This window comes from Argentina silus (assembly GCF_951799395.1).
Source record: "Argentina silus genome assembly, chromosome: 16".
Taxonomy (NCBI): domain Eukaryota; kingdom Metazoa; phylum Chordata; class Actinopteri; order Argentiniformes; family Argentinidae; genus Argentina; species Argentina silus.
This window is the reverse complement of record NC_139670.1, coordinates 4,443,044-4,469,666: the sequence shown is the minus strand read 5'-3', so window position 1 is coordinate 4,469,666 and position 26,623 is coordinate 4,443,044. Positions and strand designations below refer to the sequence as shown.

General features: G+C 43.5%; 4 protein-coding genes across 4 annotated transcripts; 1 reads left to right on the top strand and 3 right to left on the bottom strand.

Annotated features, from left to right (window-relative positions):
* Positions 1–884: 884 nt before the first annotated feature.
* Positions 885–9,562, bottom strand: osbpl7 (oxysterol binding protein-like 7; the record flags this gene model as incomplete). The annotated part of the gene is made up of 21 exons (XM_083687605.1): positions 885–993; positions 1,197–1,319; positions 1,521–1,647; positions 2,012–2,162; positions 2,398–2,542; positions 2,840–2,918; positions 3,107–3,170; positions 3,386–3,523; positions 3,955–4,238; positions 4,433–4,574; positions 4,808–4,917; positions 5,046–5,196; positions 5,870–5,893; positions 6,205–6,294; positions 7,115–7,233; positions 7,468–7,606; positions 7,838–7,999; positions 8,509–8,622; positions 8,723–8,776; positions 8,927–9,076; positions 9,434–9,562. The coding sequence occupies 21 exons, from the start codon at positions 9,560–9,562 to the stop codon at positions 885–887; spliced, it is 2,604 nt and encodes an 867-aa protein (XP_083543731.1).
* Positions 9,563–13,634: 4,072 nt separating this feature from the next.
* Positions 13,635–16,307, bottom strand: mrpl10 (mitochondrial ribosomal protein L10). Its single transcript, XM_083687069.1, has 5 exons — positions 16,251–16,307; positions 15,428–15,597; positions 15,085–15,249; positions 14,658–14,802; positions 13,635–14,183 (listed from the first exon to the last, which is right to left on the bottom strand). The coding sequence occupies exons 1-5, from the start codon at positions 16,288–16,290 to the stop codon at positions 13,918–13,920; spliced, it is 786 nt and encodes a 261-aa protein (XP_083543195.1). The 5' UTR covers positions 16,291–16,307; the 3' UTR covers positions 13,635–13,917.
* A 248-nt stretch (positions 16,308–16,555) lies between these two features.
* pnpo (pyridoxamine 5'-phosphate oxidase) lies at positions 16,556–20,187 on the top strand (the record flags this gene model as incomplete). Its single annotated transcript, XM_083688160.1, has 7 exons — positions 16,556–16,744; positions 17,265–17,389; positions 17,490–17,589; positions 17,714–17,767; positions 17,954–18,082; positions 18,585–18,655; positions 19,147–20,187. 7 exons carry the CDS (start codon positions 16,556–16,558, stop codon positions 19,310–19,312), a joined length of 834 nt encoding a protein of 277 aa, XP_083544286.1. The 3' UTR covers positions 19,313–20,187.
* A 243-nt stretch (positions 20,188–20,430) lies between these two features.
* Positions 20,431–25,341, bottom strand: prr15lb (proline rich 15 like b). Its single transcript, XM_083687073.1, has 2 exons — positions 25,158–25,341; positions 20,431–21,642 (listed from the first exon to the last, which is right to left on the bottom strand). Exon 2 carries the CDS (start codon positions 21,597–21,599, stop codon positions 21,273–21,275), a length of 327 nt encoding a protein of 108 aa, XP_083543199.1. The 5' UTR covers positions 21,600–21,642; positions 25,158–25,341; the 3' UTR covers positions 20,431–21,272.
* Between the last annotated feature and the right edge of the window lie 1,282 nt (positions 25,342–26,623).

Sequence of the window (26,623 nt, the reverse complement as noted above, 5' to 3'; positions counted from 1 at the left end):
TGATATCAAATTACCAAAAATCTCTATCAATCCTGCCATGTATCCATTATGTAACTGTGTATATTTAGACAAGTGTATGTTGCTAGTTTTATTATAATTTGATTATACTAATTATAAAAGCACCCTTATTATGTTTACGACCAAAGACACGTATCCAATTTCAACCAGTTGTTAGTGGTTACCCTTCATATGAACAACGTCTTTAATTATTAGAAATAATAGCATTATGATAGAATTAACTAAAAGCATGAGACAAAAATATTATAAAAAGTATTGTTTACATGCAACCAGGTTACAGAGACACATTATAAGATTATACATTCCCTTGTCAGATTGTTCAGGTGAGGTTTGGTCTAAAAGCTAAAGGAGAGAAGGAAATGTTTAAGACCCAACTAGTGCTTCTCTAAATAGGATCCAACAGAGGAAATAAAACCAAGAGTTTTCAATATACAGTACAGACGGACCTGAGTGATTGACCAACAAAACAAAGTGTTCTAAAAATGCATTCAAATGCACTAAAAACGAGTAAAAAGGTTTTAGAAAACCGAGGACAGTCTCTCTTTAAGCCTTCCTCGTGGCAGAATAGGTGATGCTACTACACCCTTTCCGATGGATACAATATGGGTTTCCAAGAACTGAGCTTTTCCCGTGAGCCAGTCACGGGAGTCGGAATGAAGCCATGACGGAAGACGATGGAAGGGTTTGCTTTGTGACATCAGCACGATCTCCGCACAGAGGGCGGTTCATCCATGCTGCCTGTCACCAATGTCCAGCATGTACAGTAGCTTATCATATGGGTGTATAGACTTGTTATCTTCATTAGATTCTCTCAGTCTTTATAAATGGTCACAGTCCGGGCACAGTTCACCACAGTTCATCACAGTTCACCACAGTTCCTCGTTATCGACGTTCGCAAAGCCCGGATTCTCCCTGATTTTCCAGTAGGTTCCGTTGGCCAGCCACACATCCCTGCCAGAGGAATCGAGGGCTTTCCTGAAAGAGAGGAGAGGAATAATGACATGACCAAACTATAATGTAAGCAGGAACCGAAGTAGTCTTAAACCGCGTTGGTAGTAATCCAAGGTTTATCTACATCTAAGATAAGTTTGGGGGATGGTTTTAAAGCGTCTGATGCATACATATAAGATATGTCACACTGTTAGAAAACAATAATTGTCGGGGACGACTGTACTTACTTGAAGAAGCGAGGGATGTGCTCCTCTCCTCTCTTGGCTTGTTGTTTCCTTCGCTCCCTCTGTATGGCCTCCACCTCATCCTTCTTTTTATCCGACTCATCCACCTGCCCGACCTCGAGCATCCTAGGGACAAGACGGAAAGCCTCATCAAAAGAAGTTCCAATTCCTCAAACGAAATGGGTGAGTTTCCTTAGATCTTTGTGGCACTAAGGCCATCTTTATTCCATAGCCTTCAATGGACTTATTGTCTTCATGCTACAATTTCAGGAAACTTTATCTTCTAAAATAGCGGTTTCCCTGCCTTGACCCCTCCAGGACACTCACCTCTGGTCAGGGCGCAGGCGGGAGTCTGTGGGGGGCAGGAGAGGCTGCAGGCCTGGGGTGAGCTCGTTCAACTCTATTGCAAAGTTGGAGAAGCCGTAGTACAGGTAGTAGTCCTTAGGCTGAGGATCTGCAGAGGAAGAAACACAGAGGAAGAAACGGTGGTGAGATAATAACAATAATAATAATAACAATAATAATAATAACAATAATAATAATAACAACAATAACAATATTACGCCAACGTGACTTTCGATTTCTTTCAATTATGACCTACATGATCAGCTCTCAGTTTCAGTCTGTAACTGAAAGCTCTTGAGATCTAACCATACAGTGGGACAGTACAGGAGTGACAAACAGCACACCAACCAAAACCCATGACGAGATAGATCAGCATTGAAAGTGTACAGCATCCTCGGTCCCGGTGAGCCTTCATACTGTAGCAGATAGTCTAGCAGAATTTGGAGCGTCTTTCAAGGAAAGCGGCTACTTACTTGGCTTCCAGATACACTGTGGAGTGGGCAAGGTGTCACAGAAGATGCCCTCGTGCCATAGCCCTCCAAACCTGTGGATGACGCTACCGCTCTGGTCCACGACTGTGCCCTGCACCTCGTTCTTGTTCGTCTCCGACCCCCAATAGCGAGACTAAAATAAAGAAAACGCATAATTCGTTCGTATTTCAGAGACTTGTTTTGCATTAGATGTCAGTTAGGGTTGCAAGTTGCAGCACACAATAAATGTTGAACTACTCTGTCAAACAGTTTTTACCAGAAAGCAAGAACTGCAGTTTCTCTGGCCCTCATGTACACTGAACAGTGAGCAGGTAACTAGGTGGCCATCTTGGCTCTGCTGTAGCCTGTGCTGAGTGGCACCGACTCACCTTGACGAAGGTAATCTTACAGGTGCAGGCTGAGCTGTTGAGGTTGCGGATGACGACCTCTCCGTAGTGCTCCAGGTAACGCTGCTGACTCAGCACATTGTGGATACAGGTCACGACCTTGTTCCACTCATAGTGGTCCCCAAACCTGACAGAAAACATAACAGGGACCTGTAAAGATCTCATGTTTCATTTTTAACCAGCTTGAGAAGAAAGACATAAAAATGACCTCTGGGTGCTTTTTCCTTTTTGTTGCCAAGACAATGAGGAAATGGGGGGGGATGGACATAAGATGATGGAGAGATACAGCATTGGACGTGGTGAGCCGGGGATTGAACCCTGACCTCTAGGGGCAATGTGAGGTCAGGCAGCACTAACCACTGTAGCCCAACCAGACTACAGCACCACCGGGGATTTGAAGATAAGGATTACTGTAGGTGCTAACTTTGGCAGAGTGACGTTCACCATCCCTGTGGGCTGGATCTCCAGTGACTTCCCCCAGAATTTATTCTTCCACCGCTGGTCTGTTGACAGACAGGAAAACTAATTCAACCACAGCTGAAGTATTGGACATATTGTATTTGTGTCCAACAGTGTCAAATGAAAATGTACAGAAAACGTAGGAAAACAAAATCAAGTTGACCCTTGCACCGCTAATCGCTTAAGATTTTTGCAAGAATATAGACCTGCACAAGAAAGAGGAGAACCTCACCTTGCCAGAAGGAGAAGATGTCTGAATCTGCATGGCAGGCCGAGATGGGGGGATGGTGGCAGACCTGGTGAAAGACAGGAAAAACACAGCGTCAGTTTGAGCGTTGCGGATAGAACTGCTATGAATAGACCTGACATGACTCCTGACTCTACAGTATATGCCAGAGAGGCATGGCCGCACTAAATAATACACACAGTATCTGTCTGAATGTTTCATAATGCTTGCTTTAGAATTTGCCCCGAAGCCCCCAGGTCCTACAGGGAAGGTTGTCCTTCCTACCTGCTCACTGAGGAAGCGGAAGCCCTTGTCCTCTCTCTCACACTCGTACGTCTCCCCCAGGACGGGGTTGAAGGGCTTGTAGCGGTTACGGTACTGAGCCGTGGCGTAGCCAGAGATGGCGAAGGCAGCGATGTAGACCTGAACAAGAAACCCAAGAAACAACATCTTCACTCAGTTTTACTCTTCAAAGAGACTTAATATGCAACCACTGCAATACTGTAGCTACCTTTGTGGTGGTTTCATTCAAAGTAAATCAACATCCTGGCACCCACACACCTTGGAAATAATGAGTTATTCTAATCTTATTCAGTTTATTCATGCTACGAGACATATTTTACCACAGCAACTCCCCAGTCTCTGTCTTTTCGGTGCATCTCAAAGCCTTGCATACTTTTCACGAATTAAAAAAACAAACAGTATAAACAAAACACACACTGTATTTATTTGTCTGTTTATTTGAGTAGGGACAGATGCAATAACACTGGACATATTGACATTTCAACAAGTCACATGCATTGCACCATAACATATTAGCTTGTGCTAATTGCTAAGTGTTTAACCAGCCTTACCATCCTCTGGTAGGGATCCTGTGAGTTGTTGGCCGTCTCCAGCAGCTCGGAGTACTCCAGCTCCTCGCACAGCCTCTGCAGCAGGTTGACGGGCTCGTTGAGCGGGGCGGGCATGGACACGCGTGACAGGTCCTTCCCGATGTTGTTGTAGAGGATGGCCATCAGGCCCACGTGGCTGTTGTCAGGGCACACGGCAGCCAGGGTGGTGCGGCGACCCGTGTTCACAGGCACCGTGCTGTTGGGAGTCTTGGAGATGCTGGCATGGTACTTACGGGTGGCATTAGCTGTGGAGGGGGAGCGACCGGGATCGTTTTATTAACACTGCACTGTACAACATTTCTGTTAGGCCTTTGTGGTGGTAAACTAATCAGTCAATAATAAGTCTAACCTGGAGTTCTAGCTATGATAGCTAGCTTCTATAATCCCTTTCATGTGCGTGTGTGTGTGTGTGTGTGTGTGTGTGTGTGTGTGTACCCACCATGGCCCTCCTCTGGCTCAGAGTTGCTGGTGGTCCCGTCACTCAATCCAGACTCATCAGACACTTCAGAGGAGCTTCCACACAAGACATCATCACTGGCATCAAAATACTCCCCTGCAGAGTCTGTTACCGAGGGAGCACGCTAGAGAGGGAGAGGGAGAGAGCGAGAGAGAGAGAGATACAGGGGAAGAGAGAAGGGGGAGGGAGTGGGAGAGAGAGAGAGAGAGAGAGAGGGAGAAAGCGTTTATCAGAGTGCACTACAGAAGGCATGAGAGAGACAAAGACTGTGAAAGATAGAGAATGCAGGAGGAGAAGCACCCACACATTCAAACAAAAGCACAGCTGGCCTGGCTCCATTGAGACAGTAACCCTCACCTCAGCCAGCGTGGTGGACTGGTGGATGTCAGGGCTCCCTCCCCAGGTCTCCTGCAGCCTGTGGTGCTCCTGCGTCAGGGCCTCGTGGACGGACTTGAGAGTCGTGTGCACTGGGGGGACAGGAGAGGAGAAAAACTCACAGTCAGCGTCTGTGGTGAGCTATTCAGTAGTCATTTTGTGTGCATGTGCGTGCGTGCATGCGTGCGTGTGCGTGTGTGTGTGTGTGTGCGTCTCCTACCTCGTTGGGACATGGTGCAGATGTCCTGCTGAATCTTCTTGCCCTCGGGGGAGGTGAGGGTGGGCGGGGCCAGCTGGGAGTAGACGTAGTCGGGGATGGAGGCGACTGACGCCTCCAGTTGGGATGAGGTGCTCAGGTGACTGGACGACAGCTAGAGGATGGAGAGAGGAGAGATGAAAGGTGCATCTCAATGCATTGACATTGACAACTAGCTAAAGATCTCAATAGGGCTGCATCTCAATAGTCTAAAGTGGTGTCCTCTCCTTCTCTCCTCATCTGCACTGATCTGAGAGAGCTGGACAGGTGAAAGCAAATACCCAATAGGCCTTCCAGTTGTCCAACACCATATTGTTTTTTTCCTACCCTGGGTTCTCAGATCAGTGCAGCTGAAGGGAGGAGGACAACGATAGGTCGGGTGGACGGGGGAGGTGTACAATGATGGCTAAATACTAGCTTTAACCTCTAGAAGCATGTCATGTATATGCTACAATGGGAGATGCAGTGCAGCAAATAAACCGCTGTAAACTTTCCAGCCACACCTAAAAATCTTCTATTGGACAGTGAAGCAGTTTGGCCCTGGGCCTGAAAACAGGATCTGGCCTTCAACTGACTGTCTGTTTCACCATTGTAAACAACATAAATCTTCATTGGCCTCATGTGTCACCTATGCGTCTTACATTTGTAAACAACAAAACAACCTCAATCTGTTCCTAACCTAATTTTCTGTTGTAAGCATATCATTTCCTCTTTGTATCTATATGAGTGAACAACATGGAAGAGCTTAACAAGGTCAAGTAGTTCCATGTTCTGCCTTGTTAACTCACCGATTTAGTAATCCCACGAAAAGGCTTTGGATTAGAAAAGAGCCTACAAATTACTGGATTGGGTCGTCTCTCATGTGGAGTCAAAACCAACACATTCTAGTCACTATAGGCTGGTTAGTAGCACACACAGGAGTAATAACTTGTTTGGGGGGGGAATTTCAAGCAACATTTTCAGAAATGAATTAGAATTTTAAAAGATCTATGTGAAAATGCGTTGAGGCACGAGATATCCATGAAGGCCATATGTGGCTAGTATCTCTACACTGCAGCCGGACAGGTCCACTGCTACATGGCAGCTCCTGCTGAGATCAGAAGAGGTTACGGACCGTTCTTACCATTCCAAGAGCCTCCACTCTCGACAACGTGCGTGAGTGACCCCACATCTTGCCCGACCTGGCCTTCTTGGGCTTCTCCAGTGAGAGATTCTGCATGAAATTAAAAAAAAAACATCAAAATCACGTGTCCAATTTACAAGTCATTGCAATCTAAAACAACTGGGTAGGTGTAAGCAATAGGGGTGTGCCAAGTACTCCAAGTACAAAACAAGTATCCTTGTGGATTTTGGGCCTTTTATGAATACTATTGTGAGGAAATATGTGTATCTGCAGGCATTAGGATAAGAAAGGGGTCTGCTAGACAGTCACGTGAGAACTCTGTGCTACAGGCATTGACTGACAAAGCCTTGGCCAACGACTTGGCTGCCTGACGCTGACAGACAAAGCCCTGTGAAACCACTTGGTTGCTTGGCTATTGATGGGCAGGATCAACGACTTGATTGCCTGGCTATGATAAACAGGACCAGTGGATTGCCTGGCTATTGATGGGCAGGACCAACGACTTGATTGCCTGATACTGACTGACAAAGCCCTGTTGTCGTCCTTTCTTTGACATGCACAGGCTACTATTGACCTTGCCCTCATTATTGCTAACCACTGCTCCTCCCCCCAGGGTAGCCACAACGTCGGGGTCTCTTGTATATAATAATGTACTTAATGTGTGCCTCTCAAACATGTAATTGTACTGTGTTGCCTTTCTTGCAATGCCCGTATAACTTCTGAATGGTGAAACCAATCTGAAAAAATAAAACCATTGAATTAAAGCTCTAGAATCTCTACTTTGACCCCATAATAACGGTTTGATTTGAATTGAAACTGCTGAAGTATAGAACTAAAAAAAGACAAAATGCTTCCTCTTTCCAATACTTATGCAGGGCACTGTAAGCCAAGTCGAGATCCTCCCTCTCACCTGCATGCTGATGATGCGCTGCAGTTCTCCGTTGGTAAAGGCCTGGCCTGCCTCCAACGACTGCAGCCTCTGGACCAGAAGGTTCAGCTCAGATAGGTCCAACTGACAGCGGATCAACTCTGGAGGAGACAAAGCTCGGAGGGTTAGGACAGATCTCAGATGAGACATGCAGGGGAGACTCCAGACAAAGGCACTACATTTCATTAACATGGCCACCTACATTACAACATGACATACAGTATGTGAGAATCATGGACTGTACTGATTGCGTTAGATCTGAGGAAAACATACAGTAATTCAATACGTTTCGATATTTATTACTACATAACTTTAAATTAAAATGACTGTGGTACCTTGAGCACAGGTCTCTGGGCCGTGGGTCTGCTGCAGCCAGGCAGAGACCTTGCCGTTCACCCCAGGGTTGGCCTCCACTGGGGCAGCCACCTCACACAGGTAGGAGCCCATAGAGCTCTGGTAGTGGCCATAGGAAGACTGGGATAGACACAGACAGGGAAAGTCAACACAACTGTATCAGCCACCATTATCACCTGGTAGTTCGGGGGCGGGGATGACTGGAGCAGAGAGACGTAAAGGGTGTCTGATGAACCACTGTTCTAATCAGAAAATAGAAATAACAATGGATAAAGATAAACAAATTATAATAATATTTTTCTTTTAAAGGATGTGTATTCATACTGTAACAGTCACAGAGACTATACTCACCACTTCGAGCAGGCCTCCGTTCCTCTGTGCTAGTCCAGACACACTGTTGCCTGATAGGGCCTGGAAGAAGCCGTTGTGGACGTGGGCAGCCTCGTTCTTCTTGAACACGCGGTGGGCGCTCAGCTTGGTCACCCAGATGTAGAACAGCTCATGGCTATTAGCCTGGGTGAAAGGCAAGGAAGGCCAAGTCTAACAGTTTATTTGTTACGTCTCATACACGAGTGCAGGGAGTAAAATTATTGGGCTCGGTTCCTTGACAATGCAGCATACAAAATACAAATAATACAAATAGTATAAATAATACAAATAATACTAATACAATTGGACTTTGATCCGATTAAACTCTGCACAACGATCAACTTTGCTCCAAAAATCATTAAAATCCCTTTAGGTATCAACAACACGAACACATTTCTATCATCCTGTTGTCAAAGCTCTAATAAATCTAATTGAAAGGATTTCAGTGAAGCGACAACAACCAGAGGATGTATTTATTTTTTATTTTATTTTTATTTTATTGTATTTTAAAACTTATTGTATTGTTGCACTACTCTGTGGCACTGTCACTTTTGCATTTCACTGTATACTTGTATGCACGTGACAAATAAAGAATCTTGAATCTTGAATCTTGAATGTAGCCTAGAGTGAGGTAAGATGAGTGTGTACTGTACCTTCATGTGATAAAGAATGTCTCCTGCATCCAAGTCAAAGCGATTTGATTTCTTGTTGATTGACATGACTGCAAGGCTCACATCCAATGAACCATGGCATTTGCCCCTTAAGATCTTTGGGGGGGGGGGAGGGAGTTTTCAAAATCATCAAAATATTATTTTAATTCAATCACAATAGATACTGTAATACTGCATAGCAGAACAGCACACTTACTTCTTGTTGCGTTTTAGCATATCGTAGGATCCCCATTTCCAACACAAAGTACCTCTGAAACAAAAGCAAAATGAAAAAAGTGACACAGATTGAGGTGGCAAATTCATTTTCCCCAATGGTGAGTAACAACATTATCACTTGAGATGAATGAAAACAATAAAAACCATTGAGAGGTGGATGTGTGCAGTTCGTCAGTTTTCTGACCTTGTGCCAGCCTTTGAGAGGCCACTTCCTCCTCTTGAGGAGGTATCCCTCACAGATCCCCGGGGTCATCATGTCCTGAGTGTTGTCCCCCCCTACCCCCACAGGCAGCTCCGCCTGGAGGTCATCCATCACCTCCCAGTCCTTGATGTTCTGAGGGACAAGACACACAACACCAGAACAAACAGTCAGACAACACACTAACACTTTAACACAAGTATTTGAAGACTTGAGGTTGAATTTGTTAACAACAGGAGTAAACAGGAACAGAGCATAAGACAGGTAGCAGATGTGGCAAACTACTGGAATACAATATAGCACAAGGACTGACTTTTGTCAGGGGCTAGTCCTGGACTAAAGCACACTTTCAATGGAAAATCTTGATTAAAGTTGCTTTTTTAGTATAGGACTAGGCTTAATCTGTGTCCAGGCAACCAGCCCATAATGTTGTTGATACCAGATGATTGTCCTCCAGGTTGAGTGGTACAGAGAGAGGGAGGCTGGACTCACCCGGGAGTGACGAGAGGAGCCAGTACTACTGCTCCGTGAGTGGGTGGGCTTGGTCCATGTGGGAGGGGACCTCTCCAGCCCGCTCATCAGTGATTGGCTCCGGTTGAGTGTGGGCCCGTAAGGTTCCATGTTGAAATGATGACCTCAGGCTTCCCTCCCTCGTCCTATTGGTTGGTTTTCCGGGCCAAGCTGCGATCCACTACAAACTCCCTCTCATGTCAGGAAGATATGGGTCTGGAGGAGAAAGCAAACACAAAAAATGTAAACAATAAGAACAAAAAAAAAAAACTACATGATGAAAAAATGAAAACTACATGACCAAGTGCAATCTCTGAGCCTTGAAAGACCCAATTTTTGTTTCCCTTTGTTTTTTGTCTGAGAAAGCCAGATGTTATATGTTGATATGAAAACAATGTCAATATCTCTCATCTCATTGGGGTAGCCTTGATATTGCTAGTTTCCATGGTGATGCAGACAACATACTGGGAGGGAATAAAGTAACGGCTCAGCCGTCTCAGGGCCACATAGGAGATGACTCAATAAACCACTCTCATAACAACAACAACAACAACTCTAACACTGTCACACAACCACATACACCTCAAAGACCTCTGGCCCCCCAAATCAGTGCAAGTACTGCTGTAAACAGTCACTGGACACTGGACAGAGCAGAGGACAAGAGAGGACACCTCCTAAGCCGGTTACCTAACGGAGGTGAATGCTCAGATCCATCCTGTCCTCACTGGCACCTATACCCTGTTCCCTGCTAGATCATACTGGATCTTCACTCCAGAAACACTGCCAATTGTTAGGACATTAATTGATCATTAATTGATCGCTATGTGAAACAATCATTTTCTACGGTATGCCTGTAGCAAAGCTCCTGACATACTTACCCTGTAGAATAATAAGCCTATCTTCAATAGAAGTAAGCATGAATGCATTTAATTCATAGACATCATCACACTGGTCTTGAGGCAAATCAAGCAAGCAGTATCTGACCATATCCAAGCTAGAACTGCTGATAGTGTCCAAGCTCATCATAAAGGCCTCAAGGTTTGGTAGTTCCCTAGACGTAGAGTAGAATATCTGGCATGTTCTACAAAGAGGGAGTCACATTGGTCGCACGGTTTCATGAATGAGGTGGTTAAATGACTCTGCGGGTAGACTTCACTGAACAAACTCTCTAACATGATTTGACTGCATGCAGACTTAAGGCCCATACTCAACACTGGTGGACACACTTATAAATACAATCTATTCTCAAATGTAAAAAAAAACCATTCCATTTATTCCCAAAGGGTCCTGGTAGGCTACGGTCATCTGATATCAATTTTGAATTTCCCACTGGGCCAATAAAGAATCCAACGTTCTATCCCCAGAATGGACTAGTCTGGTATAAAGGGTGTGCCAGGTAGATGGTGCCAGGCCTGTGAGGAAGAGAGGATTAACAGACTTGCTAATGGGCTTAACCAGAGCCCGTTTTAGCCACCCGTCACTTGAACATGCAGTAACAAGATCACAAGGCAGAGAACACTGACAACAGCTCTGACGACCAATAACAAAGCGCTACCTGTACATGGGCCCTTTAACAACCCACTAAGGAAAAGTAAGGTAACATCTGCCTTATTATTGGGAAACACAACATGTCATGTCTATTCAGGGGTGGGGTTTGAAACCTGCAGGATCTCACTGCTGTAAAATCACTGGGCATAAATCATATTCCCTCTAGGAACCCAGTTTCCTTGTGTCCCAACATAAAGAACACTCTGGGTCTAGTCTCCATGCAAAAACCTCCACGTCATGTTGTCTTACATGGCATACAGTATTTTAGTATTGAAGCAATGCATTGACTTAACTCATGCAATGTTAAGATGATGTGATGGTTAGTGGTAATGACAGAGGGTATCATTAAGCCTTAGGATCCTGATATACACCTTTGGTGTAGCAGCCAACACAGGTTGTCCCAGGTAACATGACACCTGGTCCACACCAGCCAACCAACTGGTATCATGTTCAAGGGGATCAGCAACTATTTGACCATTTCCTGGAAGCATTAATGGCACAGCACTCCCACAATCAGAATCAATGAAGGAACAAGTCTGCCAAAAAGGGAGCCATTAGCCTGCAGTTATGCTCTCAGTGTATTCAAAGAGGGAGTTGGTCTCCTGGTCTCCCTTCTCAGCATTTGGCATTGTTCCAGATGATCTGAGGTGTCACTGGTGAGATGTTGTAAACAGGGCACAAAGGAAGATCTTCCAAACACACAATAGAAAGCTTGAGTATCCTTCCTGCACTTCTTCTCCAAATGACAGTAATGTGGCATAGGCCTATAACTGCTCTGTGTAGGCTAGACCTAAGGGGCTTCAGTGCATACTACACTGGTGTCCCTTCAAGACAAATAGCCCCTTCGATGTCAAATTATACAGTAGCCTATGTCAAGTCAACAACACGGTCAAAACTGTTCGTGTGGCACAGCAATCCACCAATTGCTTAACAAACAATTGCGCCTGACGTTCAGTGGTTAGCATCTGAATCGAGGGTCCCACCATCCCATAGCATAGCATAGCATAGGCTACAGTTGGTCCCTGCCCATGGGTTTGGGCCAAGAAAGTTTCTAATCTAAAGCCCATTATGAATCTGTTTCCGGACACACACCTTGACTTAGGTTCTAAACAAAGCCTGTTTTAATCTGCCACAAGTTACAATTATAATGTTTTTTTCTCAAATCATTCTCAATTGAACAAAACCAATGGAACATATTTTATAACCTACCTTTATAATACAAATATGCCTATAGGCTTCAATGAGTTTCACTTTAAATGTAAAAACAAACGTATAAAATCCCTTTAGGTATCAACACAAACACATTTCAAAAAAGTGTCTATTGCATTAGGGTGTAATGCATGCATGTCTAATTGCTACATATTTCGAGGCAGGATCATTACAATGTAGCTTGTTCTGATTAGATCTTTTGTTTTTGTGTGTTCGCCATACTCAATGAAAATTAGTTGAATTAAACCTACATCAATTATTTTACAAATCATCTTTACAAACACTAACCCTTTCTCCGTGAAAGGTAATTCACTGATATTCACCAAGAGACCACTCTACCTGCTTACCTGAAGTTCATGTCCACCCACCGTCACCGTCTATGATAATTCTCTTCTGCGGAAATGTCCAACAAACTTCGCATTTTCCATTTAATTGTCACATTGTAAAGCGTCACCTTATCATTGAAACCATCGCATTCTCAATGCATGTAAAAAACAAGAAATGTTCTCGCTAATTGTTTAATACATTTCCAATCTCGCCCGTGTCCGGTCTTCTCTCATTGAGTGAAATGCGCAATGCACCCCCCAAATCCACTGCGCGCTCTGCTGCTGCGCAATGTGGCCAAAGCATTATCCGCATTAGTGAGGAATTACTTGTGCTCATGGAGTGTTTCTAGACATGAAAGACCAGCAACAGCGGGTGCGGGTGCACCTGCAGAATCTCAAACCACTTTATGTTAGCCCAAACAAAATACAATTAAGCCCCTTGAATGAATGACATGGACTCCCGCATAAAGGCCACATAATTGTAGCCTTATCCAGTCTGTTTGATCACGTAAAACTTGTTGTTATACGAGCATATGGAGTGGACGCTTTGAGTACGGCTCCTCAGATGATACAATACATTATCCCAGACACCAGTCATGTGGGTTGGTATGGTAGGTCTGTACACCTCACCTGCAAACTAATAATGAAATAAGATAAATAGTGTGGCTTCTCTCTCTTTCTCTGCCCAACCTAGAATAGCAGCAGTAATAGACTAACTGACCCAGATTAACATGCTGTAATCCCCAGATTAGCCCTCATCAGGAACTCCGAGACCACTTGTTTATTTTGGCTAGACTGGTTTCATGACTAATCCAGCAAGTCTTTTTTTCTGCAGTTCAAATATGATACCAGTTTCCATTGTTTTTTTAGTTTTTTTTTTTTAAATTTGGTCAAATGGACTAATTTGGACTAATAATAATACTACTCTGTGCCAATTCAACCATAACAGTCAATCATTTTAATCAAAACCTTTTACCAGTTTCTTTCTTTCTTGCAACCACTGCTTTTGGACAGGTTAATAAAACATTTGACAAAATCCCATTTCGGCATGAGAATGACATGAGAATGACATGAGTAAGTGTGAAACTGGAGGCTGCAGAAACATTGACATTATTTATTTTCAATACAGTAGGGCCATTTAGGCCCTTAAATAGAACAAAACATACACAACAACAAAAAAGTCTCCAACATGGAAATCACTTCAAGGGGTGGTGTCGAAGTTCTTGCAGTAATAGTCCACACATATGAGCTCAGCAGTGTGCCAGGGGACATTGGAGTAAGAGTCACTTAGGCAGAAGTCACGTCTGAAGACACTGAACCCCTTCTTCATTCCCTACCAAAGCCCCTGTAACATCCCCTCCCCATAGGGGTGAATGCAGTTCCCTATGCAGTCTCCTCTGGTTTGGTGGGGGACGCCTCCGTGGCGGAGCCCCCCTCAACACCAGCACTCCCCTCGGAGCTCTGCTGAGTGAGGTACTGCTGGAGCAGCGCTGAGAGGTGGGCAGGGTGGCGGTGGAGCAGGGAGGACGTCTGGGAGGTCAGCATGGTCAGGCCACTCACCAGCTCTCCCTGGACCACGGTCATAGAGGGCAGCTTGGAGTAGTTCAACACCCCCTGCCGACTCAGCAACGTGTTCTCCACACAGGCACCTGGGAGAAGAGAGGGGGGAGGAGGGGGGAGGCGAGACATTATAAGATAACAGCTTGAACTGTCACATTTCCAATCGTTTGTTTAGACACAATAATTCTGTTCTGTAGGCATCCAGGACTACAGTTGGGATAATTTGGGCCATAGCAAGATACTGTGCATCTTCTATTGTATGGGCCAAGAGAGGAGTGAATTGACAAATCACCACTGAGTTTAGAATCAGAATGAGAATCAGAATTCTTTTATTTGGCCAAGTATATTTGCACATACAGGAAATTGACTGGTGCATGGGACATAAAAAACAATAGTAAATATTGACAAGAGGCTAAGTGGCAATGAGGCTAGAGGCTGTGAAATGGGTATGGGGCATGTACACTACAAATTAGAATACTTTTAAATAATTATAAATTACACTGTCAGTGCAAATTACACTGTTTATCCCCAAACAGTGTATTGAATAGGTCCTATGTACATACCTACTAGTACCATCTGTGGGCTTCTCCGTAGACTCATTAGCATCTCCTTCACCTTTGGCTCATTACTGACGAACAACACTGTCTGACCAATGAACAGAGGCTGCATGTTACTGTAGGGGCTGTCTGCCAGGAAAGACCTCATGACCTGTGGAGACACACAAACAAAAACATCAGTGCTAAGGTACATTGTAACATCCTTGAAAATACAATATACAATTTGCCATTATGGACAAAATACTGGCCTTGCATGGATTACTGGCCTTCATCCAGATCAGTGTGTGTATTAACTACATGCTATAATGACTGCAGTTGTCTTGTCATACATTCTGGATTGGAGTAAGACCAGACTGTATTGGAAGACAGCTATAATCACAGTTAGCTAAAACATGTCAGACAGATCTGTTGCCAGGCTAAGATATTACTGTACATGGTTGGGGATGAACCTGACGGCGATGCCGTGTTTATGGAGCCTCTGTTTGAGAAGCAGCATGTCCTCTGAGTTGGTGGAGTTGTTCTGGATGACTGCGATCATCTTACACTCCTGGAAAATGGTCTTCACTTCCTTCTTCAAGATCCGCACCAGGCCATTGTCCTGATGGAACAGAGGGTTAAAAGTAAGAACAGGGATGATGTTTGTTTGTTTTTTTAGCAACAATTGTCACTTAGTTGCATGAAGAAACTCACTATGAGGCATAGTGGTGAAACTAAGGGCCCATACATCTACAAGCGGTGACACTAATAATCAGGTAGAGAGAGTCAGTGTCACAGACCTCCTGGGCTGGTCTGGCGGGGGGGGCCAAAGCCCCTCGGGGGGCTACTGGTTTGGGAGGAATGTATTCCGTGACAGCCATCAGCTTTTGTTTGAGGATGTGCATAGGCTTCTTGTGGCGGGTCACCGCCTTGGACCCATGGCGGACACTCTGCATCAGGGGCAGCCATCCTGAAGAGGATGGAGAAGGTGAGAGAGCTTAGACACGTGTGTGTTACAACATCAACTGGTGTGGAAGACTAAATCCTGGTGGTCCTCTGTGGCTCAGTTGGTAGAGCATGGCACTAACAACGCTTAGGTTGTGTGTTTGATTCCTGCTGGGACCATATATACTGAAATGTATGCACTCACTGCAATGTAAGTCGCTTTGGAAAAAAGCGTCAGCTAAATGGCATATACATAAATCATGACCTTGGTCTCAGTTGAGCTTTGTGAGGCAGTAGAACTTATTGAGTCAAACAGGCTGGCAACATGCTGTCACTCAGGTACCGTCAATAAAACCTGACACTTGGAATGGAAGTGGAAAAAAACCTAACACACGCAACGCAAGTGTACATTTGGATGTTCATTTATTGAGATATCTCACAAAAATGTAAAACTCTGCAACTGCATCCCTCCACAAAACTGTAACATTGTTTCTCTGCTGTTCTGAATGAAGCAAACCTGCCTCTTCTGATGGGTCCTGATGTTCGTTAGCTACCTATACAGGTAAGTTAAATAGCTAGATATCAAGCAGCGCCAGATCATGAAAACCTGCTCCCGCTACTACAGAACCTGCCTGTAACTACGGTTGTAAAAGATAATGTTTCGAATAGGTACGTTACCCTGTTTTGGTAATAGCTTGCCACACAAGGTCGCCGCCATCTTTCACAGGAAGAAACGTGAAACGAAGGGGCGGTGTTTAACCAGACAAGAATCATCGATAAGTTGTTTATCTATCGATGTCATCGTGTTCTACATCTTGCACTAAAATGAGCATTAAATCATAATTTCAGTCTCGCTGAAATAAACCGAAATGAAATGCTAATGCAATTTAAATTGTCCAAACACATTTCATTCATTACTTATTGATCGAGTTAGGAACCTCGAACATTTTACGACAGCCAGCGTGGTTACGTCAATGTCAAGCATGAGGCGCATACTCAGTTGTTGTGCATTAAAACATATCAGTCAAATCGGGAAAAATCTCCAGTCTCACGCTTTTTTGACAGCTTCTCGTAAAGCTGTATATCAACGGTCTTTTTGCACAAAATTGACGGACGACACTATAGCCATGGATCTCAGTGACATGCGGAAGAAGTACAAAGGAGACGACGAGGTAAGGATATAGACAGAATAAAGAGTATGTTTGGTTGCTTATAATCGCTACCAATAACATCGTCACCTCAGGTAACCTAGGGCAACCTAGGGCTAGTCTTGGAGAAATTGCTGAGGGATGGACATTTACATTTACATTTATGGCATTTAGCAGACGCCTTTATCCAAAGCGACTTATTTGTTTATGTAAGTGAATCATCTATCCAACAGTCATCATAAGACAAAGTAATGCACATGTGTGTACAGGTTTATAGTTGGTCAAGTGGTTAAAGTTGTGCATTATTGAATCTCAAATGACCTTGCATGTGCCTACGTACAGTATGAGTGCTGTAACGTCGCTAATTTAACGTTGATAGCTTCCCTTTCACACATGTGCTTAATAAGACAGCAGCTAAAGTCCAACATAATGGTAGAGATCCTTAAATAATACATACGGTATTGAATTTCCCATAGGGTCTATGTCTGCTGTAGTCAATCTAATTTGTCCTGCAATCTGATTAATTGACTCATATGTGCCACAGTGCTTTGAGGAGGATCATCTTGTGTCCCTGGACCCCATCAAACAGTTCGGTGATTGGTTTGATCTTGCGACAAAGTGCCCTGGAATCAGAGAGCCCAATGCAATGTGTATAGCTACAGCTACCAAGTAAGTAGTACCTCTTGGTCCATAATCTGTAACGCTAACATAGTGCTTGCTGACATGTAAATATGTAAGTAAGTAAATATGTCTGTGTTTCTCCACAAAGGGATGGACGCCCATCGGCCCGTATGGTCCTGCTGAAGGGCTACAGTAACGAAGGGTTCCGCTTCTTTACCAACTACGAGAGCCGGAAAGGTGAAGAGCTGGTTAGTTCTTTCGACCTGTCAGTTGGAATGAAATTCATGCTCTAGACTACTAGCCACTGCCTATCACTGCTTCTGAATGAGTAGTGTGTCTTCACATGTGACCGGTTTGCTTCCATTCCTGCAGGAGAGCAACCCCTATGCATGTCTGGTCTTCTACTGGGAGCCCCTAAATAGACAGGTAAATAAATAGTCTCAATATCTCTAGTTTCAAGTCTCGTTTTGTTCATCTTGATATGTGTGAGTTTGCATTTTGGAATGGTTAAAAGCTGTTGTCACAATTCGGTTTTTAATGCTCGTGCCAAGATGTTAATGATGGATTTCATTCAGTTCAAGTAGACAGTCACTGGAGAATGTCTCTGTCCAGATCCGTATTGAGGGCAACGTGGAGCGGATCCCCTACCAGAGCTCCTGTGACTACTTCCACTCACGGCCCAAGAGCAGCCAGATAGGGGCGGTGGTCAGCAGACAGAGTACAGCCGTCCCTGATAGAGAGGTAAGGACCATTCCACACTACACTACCTCATTGTGTCATGAGGATACACCATGGGATTCCTAGCTTAGATATATTATTTTATATATATTTATTAGACTATGGTTTTTTATATAAGCCTTGTTCCACTCCAAATAACCTGTATTCCCTATGAATGTGGTCCATGAGGAAGTCAATGAAATATGTTGAACCAGGGAGGTATTCCCTATGAATGTGGTCCATGAGGAAGTCAATGAAATATGTTGAACCAGGGAGGTATTCCCTATGAATGTGGTCCATGAGGAAGTCAATGAAATATGTTGAACCAGGGAGGTATTCCCTATGAATGTGGTCCATGAGGAAGTCAATGAAATATGTTGAACCAGGGAGGTTTGTATTCCCAGTTATACTCCAATGATGCCACTCCATCTATGCCTCTGACATGGTCTCTACTGTTATGGTGGAAACTACTTATCATTTTCAAAATCTCACTTTTGAGTAACGTGTGTGTGTTTTCTTCCTGAAGTACCTAAGACAGAAGAACTCTGAGCTGGAAGAGAAGTACAAGGACACAGCTGTACCCATGCCTGACTACTGGTTGGTATTCTGTCTCTCTTTGGTCCAATTGACCAGGAATTGCTATGTCGCTGGGCAAGTTGTCATTTGAAACATTTTGTGTTTAAAGTTACAGTACCAGTCAAAGTTTTGGACACACCTTGCCAAGAGTGTGCAAAGCTGTCATCAAAGCAAAAGGTGGCTACTTTGAAGAATCTAAAATATAAAACATATTCTGGTTTGTTTAACACTTTTTTGTTTACTACATAATTCCGTATGTGTTCCTTCATAGTTTTGATGTCTTCAATATTAATCTACAATGTAGAAAATAATACAAATAAAGAAAAAACATTGAATGAGAAGGTGTGTCCAAACTTTTGACTGGTACTGTATATTTGTAGTTCAATGTTCCAAATGCTGAATAAATGATTTATCATTGATCAAAGATTTGGGCCATTTTCATCAGCAACATGTTTCTACAATAAGCCTATTTCTTGTTGATTGTACTGAGCCTTTCCTACACCTTCTAACAGGGGCGGCTACATTGTGAAGCCATTCCTGATCGAGTTCTGGCAGGGTCAGACCAACAGGCTACATGACCGCATCGTTTTCACTCAGCCGAAGGACGGAGAGACCGTTCTGGAGAAGTTCCAGCACCAAGCGGAGGGAAGCTGGGTATACCAGCGGCTGTCCCCATGAGATGGGCTGCTACAGGGTAGAAATGGACAGAGGGGAGCAGGCTGGAGATTGGGCCTAGCATACCACTCACTCATGAAGAGTACCCCCCCCCCTCCCTCGGAAAAAAAAGAAAGAAAAAAAAACCTCACTCATGATGTTATGATCAATCAACCAATCGATCAGTCATCATCATCATCATCATCATCATCATCACCTTGCAGTCACAACCTCTCATGTTGGTGTTTATCTGAAAAATAAAACACATTGATGTTGATTGCCTAGCTGCTATAGGATGTTTAACCTAACAAGCCATATGTTGTTGTTCTCAGTGTACAAGAAACAAGGAGAGTTTCTGATTGGTTAGGAGAGACCTGATTGCATCTCCACGGCAACCAAAGGTAGACCACGGGTGTGCAACCTTACGTGCGCAGTATGGCGAGTAACCTGTGACGCGAGGGGTTTTGAGTCAGATTGTGCCGTATGGCGTGCTTTGAATGCCTTGGCTCAAAGTGCAAAGTCAATCTAGTGTTAGTTGGTGGTTAGATAACGATTGACAGCAAGTTGTTTATTCAGTGATAACGCGTTTCCAATGACCTCACACTCCAGGAACTCTGTCCTCGCGTTACATGGCAGTGGATCAGGAATACATGCATTACTAAGCTGCTAATTTGTTGTCAGAAGGTCCAATTCCACTGCAATGTCAATGTAATACAAATGGCCAATAAGGTTGTAATTTCTGTGTTGAACATGTCGTGGTTTGATTGTGTCTTAAATCCATGTATATGGATCCAACTGCCTTTTAATACAGTTCTGGATTAAAAGAGCTGATCTGTAAATTGTTCTAAGTTTTATTTTGTGTATTATGCAGTGCTAGCCATGTCTGAGAATGACCTTGGCTGTTAACTCTGATTCCATTGCGGGTTAGGGTTAGGGTTAGGGTTGGGTGTGAGAACTTGCTTTGTGAAGCTTGGATTCAATTGCACATCTAAACTGTGAAAGACTGAAAGGATCTGAAAATAAAGTTTAATTTTTAACTGAAGGCTCAGTTGCTTTTGTTGGCCAGCAGGTGTCACTCTTAGGCTACACATTAAAACCACATGCCTCACCTATGCAGCTGTACTGTACACATGATGCCTTCTTTCATTTTGGATTTTATTTGATAAAGACCCTTCTTACATGTTTTATGAAACACTTAACTGTACAGACATAACATACAGATAACACATGTTTGAATCACAATGTAGGCCCACTGTTCCACTTGGTTTTATGGCCTATCGCTTATGTAACTCCATGGGCTAGTTTCCTGGACTACATACAGTTTTCAATGGGAATTCTCCATTGATAATGCTTTTCAGTCTAGGACAAGGCTTAATCTGTGGCCTGGAAACAAGCCCCTATAAATGCTATCCAGTTCCTCTTCCTCACATCTCCTGTGACTGGTTGCCTCTCCCCTTACCAAATCCCTTGCCAACACTCACACTCAGATGAAGTGACGAACCAGGAGGATAAAACTGCTTACACATTCTTATGTCACCATTCTTAGGTAAGACTTATTCACGTCATTAACATTCATAACAAAAAAAGCTCAACAAAATTTCATAATTTAATTTTAGGGTATAAACAACATTTTGATTATCCATGCCCTGTATACTTCAGTGGACTGTCCAGGTTTTGGTTCAGACACAGCCATCATACCTGTTGCCCTATTCATGGAAATCTTCAGCAAAAGTCCCTTTTTCAAAAGTCACATGGGCATAGAAATGAACTAGAATTAACTGTTTGTATGGGTGTGAGTGAGAACTCCCCTAGTTACAATATCTACTTGGTGTGGTGCAAAGTAATGTTTATATGTTTAGTGCGAATAAGAGTATGGCTGAGTTATGTTTCTAGGCTTTGATGCCTATGTATGTGTGTGTGTGTGTGTGTGTGTGTGTGTGTGTGTGTGTGTGTGTGTGTGTGTGTGTGTGTGTGTGTGTGTGTGTTATTTCTCCGCCATATGACTCTCATCACTGAGAACATGCTCAGGGAACAGGTTGGGGTTCTCCGCCAGCGTGGCCCTGATCTTCTTCTTCTCCTTAAAGCGACCGGAGTGGGACACCTTAACGTGGCGCCCCTTAGTGGCGGACTTATCCACTATCTTCTCCAGCCTAGCGTTGAATTGACTGTCCATAGGGTCTGAGCAGGGAGGGGTGCCCATGTGCTCCTTGTTCCCCGTGTTGCAGCCATACTCGGCAGGGATCTCATACAGGACCTTGGCCTCCTTCTTCTTGCGGGTGAAGGTCAGCTTCCACCAGCTGGGGTCAGACATAGCAAAGACAGGCAGAGACAAGGGCTGGGCTGGGGGGACAGACCTGGGGTGGAGAAAGGGAGGAGGAGGGCAGGGCACACTGTTATTGTCAATGTCAATCATGTGTGTACTTGTGTTGTACAGTATGTATCTGTGTTTTTGTGGCACTATAGGACTGTGTTGTGTTTTTTATGTTATGAAACTTAAAGGGGCGGTTTCCCAGACAGAGTCCAAGACTAAATCTCTCTTTCAAAGGAGAATTTCTATTGCATTGAAGATGCTTTTGAGCCGAGGATTAGGCTTAATCTGTGTCTGGGAAACCGGCCCTTAGTGTCTTCTCTGCAGCACTGTGTCTGTTTGTATGATAATACTGTATACTGTCCATTGCAGGTGAAAGTGTCTTTTCATACAAGGGTGAAATACGGTTCTAGATGTTTCCACCGACATCGAATGACTCATCTTTCAGGATATGATTTATGTGACAACGCTGGCACAACACATCTCCCATCGTTAATGCCTCACCAGACACACTTAATTCCTGACCTCTCAGGGGTGAATGTGTCAAAAGCTACACTAAAGATTAGATTAGTGTAGATTGTCAATAAACCTACGATGGTGCTATGAAGCTATACCTAGTTGTGTAAAACATGAAGAGAGATCAGATGCAGATCTTAGAATGAAAGGCTATTCAGGATAAACGTTTGTTTCATTAAGACTCATAGGAATGTGCCTCTATACTGTGATGCTTATCTTATAGGTCTGCCTTAGCCTGAGTATTCACGCTGTAAACGGCTTCCCTCCATCTTGTCTCTGTACCATCTGAGTGATTAGGAGTAATAGAGGAGGACACCTGATCCCTGCTCTCAGCTGATAAATTAATCAAAACCACGCAAGTATCCCCTGTCTCTCCCCTGTGCATCTGATATGAACTCTGAGAAACCTTTAAGGCTGATGAGAAGCCATCCAACCTGTTTCCTTTTCCACTACATGGATGTGTACATGTAATTTGTCATAGAATAGAAGCTATTGTCAGAGCCCCACGATACAACTGCACGCTTTGGGTTTATTTATTTACGTGACCTTTCGAACATTGAAAAGCAACGAATACGGCCATTACAGAGCGGACATATTAAGCCCTGGCAATTCTAATGCTTTGTTCCCCACTGTCAGCAAACCAGGTGTGCCCTCTCTGTTGCCAGGCAACCTTTTAGCCAAAGATCAATCCCTTATAAAACTATAATGGGCTCACCATGGACCAGTGATGATTTACTAATTATATTTTAGGTACACGCTGGTATGCTGTAATACAATTGATGAGGGCGTTGTAATAGAGTTGTCATCTTATTGAACATGCTAAATGTCACGGACTAACTTGAAAAGCGCTTGGGGGTTTCAATGCGTGATGTGAAAGGTGCCAAGCAAATAAAGTTGATCAATATTGTCGTCACGATTAAACAGCAAGATTAGGAGGAGCATAACATGGTAGTTATGAGATTAACAGACCCATGCCAAATTCTGACATATGTCAAGCAACGTGTTGCCACCCTTGTTTGTTACCGAAATCAATATATATCAATAAGATGGGTAGGTTGTGTGGGAACTCCCTTTCTATTTATGACGTTGTTATGTTTATCTAACACAGCTCACTTATCTCTTCTGACCTGGCTATAGCCCTCATATTTCAGTCTCTATCAAATACAGAATAAACAGTTCTTCAGAACTGAATTTTCATTGCCCTCAGTTTATCCAGCCTCATGACCTGTAGCTCACCCCAACAGTCAGGGACACGGCTAAAGAACGTGTTGTACAAGCTGTGGCTGTTTTTGTAGAATCACATGTCATTTTTATCTGACATTTAGGCGTAGCAGGTGCATGACTCAGTTGGTGGTGTATGGTGCATGTAAGCAACACAGGACCAAGACATGGTTTGGTTCACAACTAGATTACTAGACATTTGGCACTGTCATATTGAAAGGTGAGAGGTAATTTTCTAATACCTTCCCTGTTACTGAGCTGGCCTACGAGGTCTCTTACATAATAACCAGTGTGCTTTACTCTTGGAGAAACTGCTGTTCATTAGCTGCACTTATTTCTCAGCTTATATACACAGACACCAAGGAAACAGATACACTTGCTCTCCAAGATCAAGAGAGCTTTTATGGTTTTGTGTTCCCAAAAGCTGTAGTTACCGCGTTCGCCTCAGATCTACAGTAGGTGTTCACTCCTGTTCCCTGCCACGGTTTTTGATAAAGGAATCAATAATTGTGAAGATGCAATCTATTGATTGATTATGAAACCCTTCTTAGATGGAGAGTTACCTAGAAAAGCACATCCAAGTCAGATTGATTTTATAGTCTCTCTATAGGAAGTCATGTTTGACTTTGGCGGTATCTCTGGGACGAAGAGAAACAGTGGACTAAAATGAGGCCCTCCCTACCACTCTCCTTAATAAGTTACTGTGTGTTCCCTGGTTTGTGTGCATGAGCCGCCTTGCAAAGCCTCAAAGATCACAGTGAAGGAACACCATGCTCGCGCGGGAACACTGAGAAATCACTAACTAAAGTACAAAGCCTTTCAATGATACAATGTTTCAGCTTCAGAGAGGTGGATCCAAGGGCACCGAGGGTAAGCCTGGCCTTCCCTGATCATAGTGCTGGAATGTTGCAACAGTCTTTGGTTTCACCCTTCTTGCCAGGTTCACTACTGACCCGTAACAGGGAAGCTGATGTGATGTCCAGAGGGCATCCGGTTTCTCATATACAGTTCGTGGCGTTTTGTCACTTTGTTTCCCTGTTTCCTGCTTAGCAGGTATAAATGACCGTAGAGGGGTCTTCTTGAGAATTACACTTTGTATGGTTGAAGCGCTGGCCCCTTTTGTGCAAGGCTTGGTTGGTTGTGGCCTTAGTTTAAAAACAGTCTCTCATCTGCAGGTAGGTGCTATAGATGAGTACCTCAAATGGTCCCAAATGCTAGATGTTGTTTCTCTCTGGTCTGGTCTTTTGGGGTTCCTGAGATATCCATTTGTATTGGTAGCTTGCACATTTGAAGTGTGGCATTTTTGTTTTCGTCATAAAACTAACAGGACCTCATACAGACACCATGTCCAGACAAACACCTGCTCCAACACCACAGCACAGGACACACCCTAAGGCAGGTTCAATACATATGTTCAACGGTTAACAGTAACAATATTGTGAAGGAATGTTTTGTCTACTTAAAGGTTTTGAAGTCGAGGAGCAGAAATAGACACTGTTGACATGCCAGTAAAATGTTGCCATGAAATATTAAGCCACACAACCCTTCTCTGTGCAAAATATATATTTTGAAATGTGTTGCATTCAGTAAAAGCTAGACTAGACCATGGTATCACTGAGCTGTGATAAGCTACACATACATCCTACTTGTCCTGTGCCTCTTGATGTTCTCAAGTCTAAAATTAGTTTTATCCTATCACTCCATAGAACATGCACTGTATGCATATATTCAATTATGTTTATAGGTCAATAGACAGTGCATCCTGACAAGTATGTGTACAGAAAAGATCCCTATGGGCCCCGATGTACAAAATTCGATATTCACCTTGTTGATGAGGAGTTGGTCTGTGCTTTGGAAAGGGAGCCAATCTCAGATGTGAAAATGTCCAGCCATATGTTAGTTCAATTCCAAGGACAGGTAACTTTCTTCTGTTCTACTCTTTCTATTCTTTCAATACTTCCTGTCTTTCCTTTTTGCCTTTTCTCTTTTAACACTAAATTCTATAGTCGTCCAATCAGGTGTACAAATCAGGTGGACAAGTGCAGCATCTCTCTGTCTTTGTCTCTCTCTCTCTCTCTCTCTCTCTCTCTCTCTCTCTCTCTCTCTCTCTCTTTCACACTCTAACACACCCTCCTTATACACACACACACTCACCTAAAGACCGCCCATCTCTATGCATAAGTAAATAAATGTAGCAGCCATGTGATTTTAAGTGAGACTGGAGACATTTTTGTCCGACTGCCCAATCCCCTTCAAGATTACTGTTGAGTTACAGTTTACAGTGAACTTGAGAGGTGTGCAGCTTTCCAATTTGTAAATAGATACACTTTTAGAACTCATATCATGTATCAAATATGGATCTATTTCCGAGATGAATGAGACGTGGAAATAACCTCTCTGTGTATTTGGGCATGGGACTACTTTCCCATGGTTATTACATCATCAGTGTCTACAGTATATTACTGCATATCAATCTGTTCTATAGTATAAATAAATATATGCATTGTCTATTATGCTGCTCTTCAGTCTTGATTAAAATGGGTCCTTACCTTTCACCTGTTAGTGAATATATATTTTGTCCTATCTGACTTATTTTAACACTGCCGGGAATCTAGGCACACACATGACATTATGTGTTGAAAGGTCAGCTGGTGTAGGAAGGTGCTGCCATTGCTTTGCATGAGTTTGAGGTCAAATCACAAACAGGGAATAGATTTCCATGCCTGCTTTGCCTGTTAGGATAACATTCAAATCCACTGAGATGGGGCCAGAGGCTGCAGAAATGCCTGTAACCATGGGGTTTTGCAGCATGGTGACATATACATGGGGGTCGTTTGCATGGTCTGTGTGGCACGATTCCAAGAATGGGTATTAGAATTAAAATAGGCCTTTACTGGAAGTTCAACTTCAAAGCAGAATGAAATCATGACTGTGCTAAGCGTATTATAGTTGTGCAGAGCATTAGCATATTAACTTTGATCCCGTTACGGTTTTGACGGTCTTGAAATATGTTTTCTGTGATCAGATCACACTGATCACAGATGTCTGTGTTCACACCTGTTTGTGGTCAGATTCCATTTTAGATGTACCTTACAGTGTCTACATCTGGCTACTTTGATCAGATCTCATAGAATGTGGACATAGAATGTGGACATAGAATGTGCACAGACCACATTTTAAAACTGAACAGGGTCTTAAAAATATGCAGTTGCAGAAGTCATGGTAGAAGTGACCTGTTCTGATCAGCCAGACTAAATGTTACATAAGGACTCTAAATAAACATTTTTAAT